Consider the following 16,819-nt stretch of genomic DNA (forward strand, 5'->3'; position numbering starts at 1 on the left):
TGTTTTGTTTGGAAGAAATAAAGGAATTGTTTAACTTACCAAAAATATTCTCCTTGTGTACTGTTTATTTTTTCACCAGACCACAACTACACTAGTCCTTTCGAGAAGAAAAATAGACGAATTATACAAACTGTGTAGATACAGACGATAAGTGTGAAATAGTAGACTTTTGATAAATTATCCTAAGCAGCTTTTGTTAAGATTTTTCAAATGGAAGATAGATTTTCGACTACTGAATAATTTTAAATATAAAATCATTGAGAACCAAGAAAGATTTGGAACATTAGTATTTTTTCCTGATAGGGATTCCACTACTCCTCTCCGTCATTTTTCTCAAAATAATAGTACCGTTATTGTGAACATGTGACTTAAATACATCCCGTAAACTTGAATGCTTCTATTCTTGTATGGTACAAGCTTGAAGGCGGAATGCAAATATCATCAAAAAAAATATTAAAGTAAAAGTTTTAAATAAAGTTACCGTTTAATTTATTCGAAGACATAAAGACTTTAAATGAACTACTTGTAAACGTTCAGTCAAATATATTTCGTTCAAACAACATAGTCTAAAGAGCTATTGTACAAATAGAGAAGACAGGGGATGACATATGAATTTTCATAAGGTATTGAATTGCAGTGAAAATAAACATAATGCAATAAGATAAACATTGAAAATAGATGAAGTGAAACGGAGATAATTGATGATTCATGCGTAGTTTCTACAGGTTAACTAGGTCGAAGGAAATCAAAATGTAAATGATCACATTAATTAAGTTACTGAATATTCACACATGTATATGATTAGCAATTTGATTATGATGAATGCAATAGTGTCTGTTGTATATGTTAAATTTGACCTTTCTGAACAATGAAAATGTGTAGTCTCAACACGCATTCAATATTCAATTCACATTTAACAATATACTCTAATTTGTGAATACACTGTTACTTAAACATTTTTATGTGTGTATATGTATATAGATTTTCTCATAGGCTTGGTAGGTTGGATTTCAGTCATTTCATTTTGAAATGATGTTTTTCCAGAAAAAAAGAGCCCAGATAAGTTCGAATGTGTGCTACTCACCAAAAAACTGTATGTTGCAATCCAACAGTTAAGTAAAATTGGAAAGAATTAGTTATTTACTGAATTCGTCACAAAGTAAAGAAGTCTGATGATGTAATAAAATGCTGATATACCATTCACTATATATATAATATACCAGAGTATTGAATAGCTCTATTTCCTCATGAACGCGTATTCGTTTATAGTCGTTTATATGAAACTCATCGGCAACCTTAGGTTCATGCATACTTGATTTGTTGCATTACACATTTTTGTGTTCTATATAATAACCAGCTACATAAACCTGGAGATGTCGGAATTTAGATTTTATGCGCAATAGCTAAATGGTTGAAAACCGAATCTTAGAATTCATCACTTCATCATGGTTTTTATTTGGCAATGTTTTTCGATGCAGTAGAATAAGAGTCATTGTTTAGTTTTTGTTTCTACTGATATGTATGTTCGATACACCAACTTTATTTAAGGATTATTTCTGTAAGTCCAAATCAATCTTATTTAGTTGGAATACCCTGTTTATATAATTCACACTGAAATCAATTATGAAAATGTAATGGCAGAGACGTTGTATCATCGTTTTTGATGATGAAGTAATCAGTTGTCTGATATTATAATATGGTTGAGTGTTGATTACCCTCTACGTAGCTAAAGAACAAAAATGAAATGAAGTATGTGTTCGTGTCAAAAGTGGAACAGTTTTCACCAGTCGCATTAAATGACGTCTAATACATTGGAAACTGACGGAAATTAAACTCGTACCGTTGAAAACTGATTCATTTCCTGTGAGGCTTCATGTTCCTGCGTTCTATCTCTTGGGTTGTTGGTTCGCACTGTTGAGGGGTGCCATACTAGGACTAAACCGCTATTCAGTTCTCCCTGGTTTTCAGGTATACCTCGACTGAGATCAGTTAGTATTCATCATCACCATTCTAAACAATAATATTTCATTGTTTGGATTTCTTAGATTTGAGGAATTATATTTTTCCTTTGTTTCTATCTGTTTCTCCTTTACTACTGTTTCGATAATCAATACTCAATATTAATAAAACAATTCAACAATTTTCAGCACCTTCACCATCAATTTCACATCGGTTATCAACATCTAATAAGAAACTAAAATCAAATGAAGATGATAATTATTATTCATCTGATGTTACTGAACAAAAGAGTGAGTAATTTGTGATTTAACATCTTTTTTCCTTTATTTGTTAATAATATTTTAACGAAGTGAATTTCAAGGAAGTGTTATCTTACCGATAACTATAATATGTATTTTTTATTGTATGTTTAAGTTATTAACTGAAGTTATAACTAACTGCTCACTAGTAGAAACTTGGTTTATGTATCTGTAAAGGATAAAATTCTTCGTCTGTTTACCTCTGTGTTCATTTACCTGTTCACTTGCTCCTTTTGAGCATAGCACATAGACTTTGTTCAGCGCTTCCTTTCAACTCGCGTACAAGAACATATCACTGGGGAATTCTACACCGGTGAGAGGAAAGCAGTTAGAAATTCCATACTAGAATATTTTATCGATCCCTCTCTCTCTCTACCAATCCACAGGTTAATTCTAACGTTGTTTATACAAGAAGTCTAAGTCTATTTAGATTTCTTTGTATCCAACTCCTTAAAATAGCAAAAACGCGATCAACTCAGAACTGTGCGTACAAAAGAAGTTCGCCTTATTCATATTTTACCATGGCCTTGACCTATTATTATTATTATATTTCTTATTCGAAAATATCCCCCTCTCTCTAATTATTACTCATGTCCCTATGATTTCATTTGTAAGTGTTTCTGATATCCCTTCATTTCAGTTTACGCATTACCTTTAATTATTTTAAGGAAACCACTTTGATTATCTTATTCCATTCACGTTATGATCCGTCGTTATACTTGGTATTCACATTCCTCCAACTTAGAAGTGATCTAGATTAAAATAACCACACATATATTGAAACTCGTCAGTTAATCGCATTTGATTGTAGATATCAAATTAAATTTACGTGGATGGACTTGGGGTCAGAAACCATATACTGTAGAAAACAACCTTGCTAAGAAAATGCTAACTAAAAAAAAACTTTTGACCACTTAAACTTTTTCCTGACAGTTGAGGGACCTTTGTTTACAGAGTTATGACTCTTCATGGTGAAAACTGAAATTCTTCGGAATTCATGAGGCCTATGCCTTTTCTAACAACCAGAGCAACAATTAGCAAAGGTACACAATCAAGGGTGACTGATAGGACCATTCAAGTAGCTGCATTAATGAAAAAAAAGCTATCGGTGCTTCGAATAAATGAAAGCAATTTAACAGAGACTGAACAGAAGAGACCATCTCTGGGAGAGGTGCTGTTGTACTCTGGTCATGAAAAGGATGATGCTTTGCACACAGAAGTTTCACTGACACTTTCCAAAGAAGCACGAAAAGCACTTATAAGATTGGAATCTCATGAATCTGGGATCATAAAAGCATCTTTCAAAACAACGAAGGAGGGGATTACAATGAATATCATCTAATGTGATGCACTCACCAATAACAACAATCAAGGTGATTAAGATAAGTTTTGTATGAGGCTGTTGTCGATTGTAGAGAATTCAATCACCAACACACGAAGTACGGCAATGACTTAAATAACTCGTTTGAAGTTAATAATAAGCGGGTCCGACACCGTGTTATTTAAATTGACAGACGTTAAATCTATCAGAAGGCTTTAACCTGATCTTTTTATTTAAAAACAGTCGGTTGTCAGCCATCGCTACCTTGGTAACATCTTGACTCTTTTTTCAACTTATTGTAATCATAATTTAATGAATTGAACTCACTTGTTTAATTTCCCTTTTTAAGCTTAAACATTTTGTTTGATCAAATTAAGAAATCGTTTTAGTATACTGGTGGAACCATTAGTTCAATCAATAATAAAAAGAATCCACCTTATTAAAACTTAAATTTTTAACTTTTTTCATAATACCCATTAGTTTATTCGTTATTGATTGTCAATTCATTTTTAACATTATATCATCAATTGGAAATAATTAAACATATTAGCTTTTATGCAATTTATCAATATGGTTCTTACTGTTTAAGTAATATTCTGTTCTAAAAACTAGTACAGTTTCCATAGGCTTTTTTAATCTAGCGCTTGTACAAATCATGTAGATATGCAGGGGGATGGCATTTACGCTGTTATCTCCGGTTATTCTCTGCCAACAAATGGAACATTCGTGTCACATATGTCATAAGAAATATTGTCAATCAAATCATGGGGAATGGCCTAATCAACTTCACCTCTCACCTTTCAAGCTGCTGCTTATTCCTTTTATTCATAGTGCATAAAACCCTTGTGTTAAACTATGATGGTGCATTATTACATAGTTGAAAAATTAAGACGAAATAACTTACTACTGGACATTCAATTGCTTTTTAGTTTTATCCATTACAACTTTAAATAAGTCCACAATATATTTCAATTTACGTTTTTGCTGCTCTTATTAATAAAACTGAACACATTTAATGGTATGTATATACTTAATTGAAATTTGCTTCTGTTTTATCTAACGCTCCCTCCATAACACTTGTTTGAAAATAGAAAATTATCCACCTTTCTCCGCATTGATATTACGTAGCGTCGTTAGAATAATTTACTTGCTCCTCCACTGTTTTTACTCAGATTGTCACTTTCTTTTAGTGATTTCACCACATAAATATTTATATGCTCTATTTGTTCTGATGATTACTTTCAGTGAAATATTGTAATTATTAAAATTAATGAGAAGTCTATGTCAGTATTTATCTCTTTCTATTACTGTCTTCTTCGTTTCCAGGTCATACTGGTCTGTTCAATTCAGCTTTTGATAGTACAATATTAGCTGAAACGGAGAATGATGATATTTGGGGGCAATTAGAGTATATGCATTCCACTTTGAGTAAGAATTTTCTTTTCTTTTAAAATTGATCATCCATGCTCTTTTGTTGTTAGCTGTTATAGAAACAGTCCATTTCTTTGAATTGAATTTTGTGATCGACATTCCAATAAAAATTAATTTTTTTTTTAAAATAAAAAAATCAAGGTTTATTTGTTTTTTAAAAACCGTAATTCTGTTATAAATATGATTGTGTATTGTACGGTAATTGTTAAGTTTATAATTGTTTCATTTTACTGTATAGTCACCTTAGAGTATGTACCAAACATGTCTATTGTATTAAAAGATTAGTTCAGATAAACAATTTTCACATGTTCAATTGGGGGTTTTTTGTTGAAAGCAATTCTCTATGCGACGAAAACCACATACGAAATTCGACAAGTCGTAATTTATAAGTTCTTTTTCTGATAACTTAAAAATATTTGTAGAGATTGTTGAATTCTACAGAAATCATGAACAGATCGATGTTAAACACAATAAAAAAGCTGGAAGCACTGGATGAGCGTTTCATCCTAGTTTAGGACTCCTCATGAGTGTTTATCCACAATACTGCACATTGGACTCGAACCCAGTACCGTTCACTGCTTCCAGGTTTTCAATGGTCATCTAACATTGATCGGTTCATGATTTCTATTAATAACTGTATTTCCGATCTCTTATTTATTGTGATTGCTATCTATTGATTAGCTAGTTTTTCTCCAGCATACTCTGTTTACGTATACAACTGATGAATTAATTACAGGTAATTCGTCATACGAATCATAAGTCTCTGGGTTTTTTCTATGCTGCTTGATTCCATTTTTATTGCATGAGCACTGTTGTGATTATATTGAATAAAATTGGTAATCCACCTCTATTTTTAATAACGTACAGTTAGAAATAGTAGATGGTGTAATTGGGAGAAGTCGTTAAAATATGAGAAGGGAAAACAAATTAGGATTAGGCTTGATATGACGATTTCGAGTGGGGGAGTGGACTCTCAACACCCTCGGTCGTTACAAGGCATTTGTGTGCTAACTAACTAGATGGTATGACGATGAACATATAATTAGTTAAAAATATGTAACACAACTGTTCAAACTGTATCAGAAGAATTTACTGGGACTGACTGTTAATGTATATTTAAATTTTAAATATCCAAAGCTGTGCCTAAGTATTGTAAGAGCAGTATTTTTACTGATGAAACACTTTTATTCCAGTTTCGATTTCATTCTCAATTTGACTAATATGATGTATATCTTCATTGTATTATTATATATATATATATATATATATATATATATATATATATATATATATATATATATATATATATATATATATATATATATATATATATATATATATATATATATATATATATATAGTTATGTTAGCAAGTTGGCACGACTACATACAACGAACGCCATAATCTATTGATTTATTATAGAAAAAAGTATGGATGACCTTGTGAATACCCACAACTGTGTTAATATTTGCTTAAACTTAATTGGTACATATGATCACTGATACATTCACATATTTTCTTTCTTGTGTATATATTATTGTGTCACAAGTTTATCAGTATATATAGGTCACGTAAGGCAGAGTTATTGTGTTTGACTGTACAATGTTAACTACACATTTCATGTTTCTAATACGAAATTAATTATCAAATGTATTTTATTGTGATGCAAGATTTATATAAATAGTTGTAAAAAATAAGCACATTTAAAGAGTTAAGAACGGTTACATTGTGCGATGTTTTAATTATTACTTAAGTTTATTTAACTATTGTTCGTCTTTTGCTTCTAATAATATGTACGTTAACACGTACTACTGCAGATATGCCATGATGATATTAGTGATTTAAGGTTGAAGAATTCAGTTTTCAATGTTCGAACTCTGCTTGACTTATTACAATTTTTTGGACAATATAGTTCTGTTATTAGCGCCTACATAAACTTGATATGATTCGAAAACTGGGATTCACAGTGTATTGTATTTGATAAATGAATTATACCTGTTAGCTTTCTTTTTTTACAGATATTTATGTTGAACAATAAACAGTTGTTTAAATTACAAATTGAGTACATAACTAAACTCATTTTACTTGCGTATATTTCAGTACTATATTTGAATAATTTATTAGGAAAGCTCCATAATAATGTAACAAGTAAATGGTTAACTTAATCGCTTAAATGCTTTACTTCAATGCTCAATACTAAGACATTTTTTTTCATTTTATTTTTAAGTTATCAATTTTTATGCCTTTTTTCCCTTCTTTTACAACATAAATAATTGATTCTGGATAAAACAAAATAAATCGAATTTTTCTAATCGCTGTGGTTGTTTTCAATTTATTAACTTTATTTAATTAGCATAAATACAGATGAATTCAACTGTGTAGAATTGACATTTCATCTGGTAAATGTTTTCCTTTTCATGTCAATATGAAGTTAGTAATCCTTTTTTTCCATTTTGAAGAAATTAAATACTTTGTTATTCGATCTTACCTCCTACGACTATATGTGAATTCGCTACTATCTTCTCGTTGTTATGATATCTCTTTACTCATTCTGAATAGATTAACGGTTTTTTCTCATAAGTATTCAGTTTAAAATAATTCTAGTCATCTTATATCTTTCGAAACAATGCACCATGTTCTTTTATTATTGATATTATTGTTATTTTTCAAAATATTTCAACCAAATTTAATAAGAATAGAGATAAACACCACAAACAAATTACTAATTTTTTTTATTTTTAGTTTAGCAAATTACGCTAGTTTTCTGGAGTTCATAAAGTCTCAAAATTCTAAAATATTTTGTCAATTTTCAATGTATTCCTAGTTCAACGATTTGTAGTGATTGCTCATTTTTTAAAAACCTGACTATGAATATTGATATAAAGGAGTTGAATTCTTCAAATTAAGAATTTTTACTGGATTCTATAGCAACACGTCTCTTTCTATATTTTGTAAAATGCCATATGTTTATTGCTTTTTAGCCTTCCATAAAGTTTATATTTGATGCGTTTAGCGAATTGAATCAATAAATATTGTTCACAAATTACAAGACTGCCAACTAGCTACCAAATATAGATCGATAACCACTTACTAAATACCTCCAGCCGATTATTTTTATAACTCATTTCATGAAATGTCATATCACTTGCACTAGTGTTCACATTCCAACTTAAATAAATCATGATAATGTAATTTACAATTTTGTTGTCCTATTCTTTTACACAACTTAAATTACAACGATGATTTATTCAATGATATGACAGTTTAGAATTTCATTCACTAAATTATTGTGGGACACCAGTTAACATGGGACTGCATCTCATAACGTTACTCTACCGCATGTGGATTACACCTCTAGGTTAACGACTCGAGGAGTGTCCCCCTAAGAAACCTACTTGCTTCGGTTTGGGCACGCGGGTAGTATTTCGGCCCTTACATAAATTGAATGATTTGTGTGACGCACATATATTTCGTTCCTCCTTGTAACAATGTTTATGTGTTTAAATAAATAAAATAACTTTAAAAACAGTTCTTCCATTTCTTATCAGGTTTTTTTTCTTCATCTTCTAGTCCACTATCAACCCTCCCATCTTCCACTGATCAAGTGATTTTCCATCCTTTTCCTAAAATAATATCGAGAACATATTTTATTAATTAAAATAATTTTAGTTAAATTTGTTACAGGTCAATGACTACATTTTATTGTTGTTTACTCTGTATCAAACATTTTCACTGTAACATATAACGAATAAATTATTTTTCTCACTTATCCTTGGGCATTATAATATTTTATGGCATGAATTAATGTGGATTAGTGAATTGTGAATAGATAATTTTCTATTGTGTAAATTGGAGTTATCATTTTGCAAGAGGTTAACCTAACCTATTTGAGATTTTTTTAAAAGCGTTGAAAGGCCAAATGAAAATCAATGACATTGTACTATAATATATTGTAATGTTTTTGTCTTAAAATCGGAACATCTGAAGAATACCTTTCTAAATTGAAGTTGAATATTTTTAAAATCTTTCAACCACCAATGGGTTTTTTCCCACCAATAGTTTATATATATACTGTATATTCAGAAATAAACATTTTAAATTGTTATTTAACTTGAAACTGTATACACAAATCTAGGTCCTCAAGGTACACTTTCGGATCGTATAACTAGTCAAAAGGGTATGATTTATTGCACTATATTGCGATCTACCACTTTCAATGTTAATCCTATTGTAAAATTTTCGTTGTTTCTTTTCGTGTAATATATATATACTGCTTGGTGTAAATTCATTTGATATACATGGATATTTATGTATTTTTGTATGTGCTGTATCTAACCACATATTGTTCCATTTGAATGTTATAAGGATTCCAAATGTATGCATGAAAAACATGATTTCTCGTGTTTATCTCCAATGTTAGTGATTTATATACTGAGCTTTATTGTGAGTGTTGTTCAATGGTGCTGTTAATTACTTGTTGAATGATTGTCTGCTGAGCATGGCATTAATCTTTCAATCATCTAATCAGTTGTTTCAACTCAGTTTTACATACATAAGTTCAGTTGATCAGGTATTAATACAACTCATACAAAAAATTCCAATCATGTTATATTCATTATAAAAAGTTGTGTTTCTTAAAGTTTTTGTAATTTCTTGATTATATGAAGTCATTTTCTCGAAAGAATAGTCTATTAAACTTTTCAGGAACGTCGAGTTTTTCAAACTTATAGTATCGTATATTATGTTAGTGATGTGCAAATAATGACAAACAGCTTTTGTATATATATTTTACAAAATATTGGCCTTACGCTTCATGTAAAGTGAAACTTTTATTGATAGTTTTATTATCAGAATAGGAGTTTGTGAAGATTGTAGTTATTTAATAAAGGATGCATGAGTTGATTTAAGCTAGAACACCATTGAAAACCTGGAAGTATTGGATGGCCGTTTCTTCCAAGTATGGAACTCCTCAGCGATGTGTGTCCACCAATAGTCTCATGAATTCAACTATTATATGATAGTTTTATCTTGTAATGTAGTGCTTGTTGTAAACAATATTCTTGAAGGCTAATGCGTGAAATTTCTTCAGCAATGGTTCTGTTTCTTAAAAATGTCATCATACTATAAACATGCATCAACAGACTGTTTTTACACAAGAAATTTACTTCAGTCCAAATTTTCGTGAATGTGATTAGTTGTAGAATCATTGAAAAAATTGTTTCCCTCACTATAGGCAACAGTTTTTTTCATGACTCTACATATTATTTCGTGCCATTTCATTAGGACGTCTTTATGCTTGCTTTTATTCTGTATCTATAATTATTGGGGATTTTTTATTGTATTTTGTTGTATTTCTGCACATATACATGATTTGATTAGTGATCATTATCAGTATATATATTTTAACATACTATAGGATTTAATACAGTGGCGTGAATTTTGCAAAGGTGAATAAAATTGTTTTTTGCACTGATTTTTCTGTTGTCCGTTTAATAATGGTGTATTCTTGTTTCGCTGACATTTACAACTTAAAATGAGGAACGGGTTTAAGTGAATGGTGACTCTAGTTTCCAGTTTTTAGAAATCCTTTTCTAAAAGATAAGCATTATGTACAACAGTTCACTCCCATTTATTTCACGAACTATAGGCTATACTTGATAAAAATGAGAAAAAGGTATTCGATCAATAACTTTCTTTGATACATTGATCAAATGTTTTTTGAGACTCAATATGACGTTTTTGATTAAGAGTAATAATTTGATGAGCCTGCTTGCCTACTTTAGCTTGGTTTCAAGCGACCAACTCTTCATCATCATCTGATTTAGTTGATTTTTTTGCATTTAAAAACATCTCATCGTGACTCAGCCAAAAATTAAAGTGGATCAATTCTATTTTATATACAAAATGTAACACATCCAAGAATTTTAGGTTTAGATAATTTGCTTGACTTCATTTACGAGATTTAGTCAAGTAATCTGACAGATATACATACAAGCGTGCCTTATATTGTAGAAGCTTTAACCATACTCGAGTTAACACCACAGTTTTTATGTGCTTAACGGTATGACCCTAATTTTACTATACTTGGTAATGTTTACAAAATTGCTCTGGTACAGCCGAGTCCTCTCTCCCTTCCGAAATACTCTCACATGACCACGCGTATACACCCACTGCCACGGAAGTCCTACTCACTGCCTTCTCGCGGCGAGGGTGTTGTTTACATAATTGAGAGTACGAAAAGCAAATGTCCGGTGCTTTAACCAGGTTAGTGGATCTGGAAGATCCACCTGAGTTTTAAAACCCTGTTTCCAAACCAATGGTACACATGAGCTCCTGGATCCAGAGGGAACAAATGACGTATAAAGCAATTATTGGTCACCGGCTACCACGGGACTGCATCTCCTGACTTTGCTACACTGCCTCGTGGATCAGACCTTTAGGTCGAAGGCTCCAATTGTTGCCCCATCTGTTTCGGTCTAGGCACCCTGGCAGTATCACTGCCCACACGCAAATCAAGTGTTGTTTTTATTCAACAGTATATGCAGACCAAGAGGGTGTCTAAATGTTGTCTACAGTTACATGTTTTAGTAAAATGTTTTCGATTTTTTCTTAGTAGTTAAGTCTGACACTCATGATTTGTTCTATTTGAAACTAGTCAACTGTATTGTTTCAGTGGGAATATAATGATATAATATAATTTTTACAAGTTCGTAATGAGATGAAATGTACAACTAATATTCCACTACACTGTTTGCAATATAAACATCATCTACAAACATAGTTAAACTCATTTAATGAATTGATTATTATTATTATGAAAATGTTTATTATTATTACTTACTCACTCCTGTTACCCACCCCCATGGAGAAACATAGACCGCCCACCATCATTCTTCATCGAACTCTGTCCTGGACAATCCTTTCCATTTTCTGTTCATCCTTTTGATGTCTGCTTCCAATTCTTGGCACAGTGTGTTCTGTGTTCTTCCTCTTTTTCGTTTCCCTTCAGGATTCCAAATTAGCGCTTGCTTCGTGATGTTATTATTATTATATAAAAAATGTATTAGCATGTTTTTTTCCTGATTAATTGTCCATTTATGTTTCGGTTCGTTCTTTCTTTTTTTCTCCATTAAGTGCTTGTATAATAATTTCTTTAATATTTATAACAATTTTAATGTACCAAATAACAATGTTGGTGCATTTCATGTAAGAGTTTATTGTGATTTTGAACGGATAAACATTGCATCGAATTAACTTTTCTGTTTATTTATTTTTGTATCTGCATATGACATTTCTAGTACTTTTTATTATTATTATTATTATTATTATTATTGTTAGTGATTGTGTGCCAAAACAGAAAAATTGATTTAATGACTCTTATAGTTGTGTTTAACAACAGGATATTAATAATCTGTTTCTCTTGAAATCTCTTTTCTTTGTTTATTGTTCACTTATTTATTTATGTATTGATTGGTAGTTGTTACTGAGTGAATAGAAAACAGCATTTCACACGATAGAGTACACATCAAAGAAGCGTTTATGTTTGTATGTCAACTAGCATATATGTGTGTACATGGTTTTTCACTTTGATTCTTCAGCGAAATTAATCTCGTTAGTCAGCGGCGGTTTCTTTTTTCATGCTTTAAATGGTTTGTAATCAATAAACACCATTATTATTCTTATTAGTTACAGTTTTGACCTGTCCATTATCCAATTTCTAATTTTCCATCAAATAGGAAACAATCAAAAGTTTATTATTCTGTGTGTCATCACTAAAAATGTTTGTATACAGTATGATGATTGTTTAGTGTTTTATTAAAATGTAGTACTTTACTATGATTCCATGAAATATTAATTACAATTTTGTTCTCGTTTAAATGCAATCTAAAACCAAATGAATTAATTACACTGTTTAAAGTAATTCAAAAATAACTTTCATATTAAACTATTTAACACATTTTGTACTACAAGCAAAATGGATGGTAGCTTGCAGTGAAATCAATCCAAGACGCGTTTTTCGTCCTATTTGGGACTCGTCTTTAGCTAGATGTACCTGCATCCTACTTCACTTCGAGACTCGAAACCAGTGTCGTTCGGTTCAAATGCCATCACGTTATCCTTTTAACTACTGAGTCCAGAAAATCACTAGCCTGTACAATGGGGTGACAAGAAACTGATCAATTGCAGTCCTAAACATCAATGAGTAAAACTTAGAAAAAAAAACAATACAAAAATGAATATTTTGTACTGTTCAAATGGTTTTCTATTCAATGATTTAAACTACGAATGAAGCTCACATTTTGACTCTCGTCAACATCGACTAGACTAACAAAATGGTTTGTATGATTTGTTGATAAGTCCAGGTGGAATGACCTACTTACTTCCAGTAACCTCTATTTATTCCATGTATGTATTCATGTACACTGTGCAATCTCTGATGATGATTCATTAATGTATGTTGTTTTTGTGTGTTTTTTCCATTCCAAAAGACTACAATAACCTGAAATACAATTAGATTTTTAGTTTTGTGTCTCTTTTATGTCATATGATTATTACAAATATATTATTTCTACCATTGTATAATCGTTGTTTCCACTAACTAAGTAATAGCTGTTTTTTTCAACTAAGCTCGTCAAAGATTTGGACGCTTCATTCGACTCTTTTGTGGATAAAGACTATCAGATAATATCTTTAATAGCATCCATACTACAGCTAATGCATGAGGCGTAATAGCTGTGTGTACGTATGATTTGGATTATTCTAACTCTTTTGTTATTAATAGACATACGTGGGTTTTCATTACTGGATAGCTATAAACTACAAAATGATATCAGTTAGACTTTTTTTCAGCATATATGTATGTGTGCATATAAACTGTCGTTCAACATAACTTATATTTATGTATTTCATGTCAGTTTATCAATTTATAACTATTGATAAGTGAATTATACATTTTCAAATTACAAATTTTTGTACTTGTTGGTCCGTTTATATACCTATTAAGCTAGCATGATCGTATAATGATTTGTTTTTTTAATTATCTAATACATGTATTGTATATCTTATTGAATTCAGTACTTGAATTGTTCATACCGTATCAATATTTCCTTCTATTTGCTGCTGGGACCACCCCAATTTTCAGGTGATGAGAATACAAATGAATTTATCGCTACTCAAACTAGTTCTGTCTTGGAAACTATCTCCCCAAAATCTGTGCAAAATGTAAGTATGTAAATGTTAATTTCGGTTTAATGTCTTTTCACTTTATTTAATAGTCCGTCTGTTAATCAAGCAACGAATAAAATACTCAACAGTTTACTCTGTATTACTCTTTGCATGTGGAAGTATGAGACGTGCATGTATTTACTTACAGTTGTCTTTAAAACACTACTCGATTGAAGGGAACAATTGAGTAAACAATGATGTGTTTGGAATGAGGTTCTAAGAAAGGTTAGCGACCAGTTGCTGAGGTTGTAAATCTTCTCTGACTGAGTTGTCTGAGATATACGTTACATATGTTCGACCATTGCTTACCGCGATGCGCAGTTATTCATAGAGTAAGAGAGCTAAACCTGGCTAAACCAAAACAAAGCATCAGTCAGTAAGAGCTCTCTGATTGAGCCATATTAGTAGTTGATAGCTGGCCTGACTAGGATCCACACGATAACTTCGACCTGTAGTTGAAAATGTCCGGTGACAGAGCTCTAAATTGACTGCCGAGGCATTCTCACCTTTTCTTGAGTTTCCCTATTCTTTTCTATAAATGTTTTCGTTGTTTCTTGAGTCATATGTTCAATATTTAATCTTTTTCACTGTCAATTGACTTCTTTGATACTCGTCGTTTTTTAATTGGATTACTGTGTTGATGTAATAAAAGAACTTGAAGCATTGCCCATTATTGTTAGTCTTTACGCTAATTATAACTGACTGATTGTTTGTGCGTAATTGGACTTTTCTGTGAATTCTATCTCTATTTTTGTAGTATAATATCAGTGTTGTTTTCTTAAATAATTAAAATATTATCTACTTAGTTGTTTTGTTTCAATGCTTTTTTTTTCCTACACGTGAAAACAATGCTGAAAATATATCGATATAATCATTTAGATAAAGTTTATTTCCGTTCTCATACAATAAATATTTGTTTATAGAGAATGAGAAAGAAAGCTAATATCAATAATTTGTATGTAAAGGATTTGTTTGTGTCCGTCCATAATATACTATACTATACTAATTGATAATGATAGTATCTCATTATTAAGAGAATGATAGTAATATTTTTTTATCCTATGAATGATTTCATGATTAATTGGACTATTGATGATAAACATAACATAATAGAACTAGTTATTTTCAGTTTTATGATTAATATCATGAAAATTCATCAATTTTCTGTCATATGCTTAGAATAAAAGTTGATTATTGTCATTTGTACATCAAAATATTCCATAGTACTCTGATTAGTATTTCATACTAACACTTCTCAGTTATAGATTCGTGAAGGTTGTTGAGTTTTATTTGAGATCATGAACCGATCAATATTCAACCACCATTTAAAAACTAGAAGCACTGGACAACCGTTAACACCGTTGGATGCCGAGTTATTGGTTTAAAGGTTAAGCGTTCGCGCGCGAGGTTGAATGCCTTGGGTTCGAATAGCGCGTGCAGGATCGTTGATATAGACTGCTAAGTAGTCTCATACTAGGACTATACGAGCGTCCAGTGCTTCCAGGTTTTTAATGGTGGTCTAACATTGATCAGTTCATGATTTAAATTACAACAGATACTCCTGTTCAACTCTACTCATTCATTCAGGACAAAATATTTATGCATATATAACAGCTAAGAATTCTTTATAATATTTTTATTTCACTAATTTATATTTTCTTGAATGGTATCTTCCAAATCTAATCTTTTCTGTTACCACTCTTATTTTCCTTCCTTTACTATTCTGGGATTCTCCCTAACAGTCCCATCTAATGAGATATGACAACTTGAACCTATGTCTATACGTACCAGATTATACGTTGCGACTGACTAAGGTTTACTTTTCTAAATTTACCTCAGCTTACTAACAATTTTATCACAGATATAAAATTTAATATCCATCCAACAAAGTATATTTTTCATTTGAAAATAATATCATTATCGTTTGTCTAACATATAGATTGTTTACAGAAAAATTAAAGTTGTATATGAATTTGTAGAGTTTACTTTCATTCATTCTTCAGTATTAACTGTTGAGGATATCTTGATATTCAATTAATTTTTCACCATATATAGTTTTATTTGTTAAATGAAACTGTAAAATAGAATAAATGAAGAGGAGCTTCGTGATATTTGTATCTTTTTCCTTCTTGAAACAAAACAAAATTCGTTTCTAGACTGAAGTTCAAATGTTCGGAGAAAGTGGTCAACCTGATGGTGATTGGGATTTGGAAGTAGACAATATGGCGGTTATTAAGAAGCCAATTAATACAGGGTAGATTTTCAAATGTTTAGTTATATATAATGTAGATGTCTAAAGTTTTTTTAATATACTTTACTTTTTTGTCGTTTATATATTACGTAACTGTCGAGTCAGTCAAATGACATGAATATATCCCGTGCTTGAACATTCGATACTGACTTTTTAAGCGCTTCCTAGTTCCTTTACAAATCTTCATTTTAGTTTGGAACACAGGACATAAGGCGAAAATTATATAAGGTTTATTTCTAAGGTTAGTTTAGATGCAGAACGCCAAGATATTTACGGGTTGATATGTGACATTGGTATTCTGAGAAATCAATAACTAAATCAGCAATCATCCA

At 30.9% G+C, this 16,819-nt stretch overlaps 1 protein-coding gene across 2 annotated transcripts in view; it reads left to right on the plus strand.

The window, feature by feature from the left end:
• ANK2_3 (Ankyrin-2) overlaps positions 1–16,819 on the plus strand; it is a 105,663-nt gene that overhangs the window by 51,576 nt on the left and 37,268 nt on the right. The window contains exons 17-20 of one of the 2 annotated variants that reach the window (XM_051210588.1): positions 2,148–2,249; positions 4,906–5,007; positions 14,154–14,233; positions 16,393–16,490. In XM_051210588.1, the coding sequence (XP_051070594.1) occupies positions 2,148–2,249; positions 4,906–5,007; positions 14,154–14,233; positions 16,393–16,490 (382 nt within the window). Of the gene's footprint in view, positions 1–2,147; positions 2,250–4,905; positions 5,008–12,982; positions 15,217–16,392; positions 16,491–16,819 lie in introns of those variants that run through there. The other variant, XM_051210586.1, reaches the window with a different exon arrangement.

The sequence above is a fragment of the Schistosoma haematobium genome, chromosome ZW, assembly GCF_000699445.3.
Source record: "Schistosoma haematobium chromosome ZW, whole genome shotgun sequence".
Taxonomy (NCBI): Eukaryota; Metazoa; Platyhelminthes; class Trematoda; order Strigeidida; family Schistosomatidae; genus Schistosoma; species Schistosoma haematobium.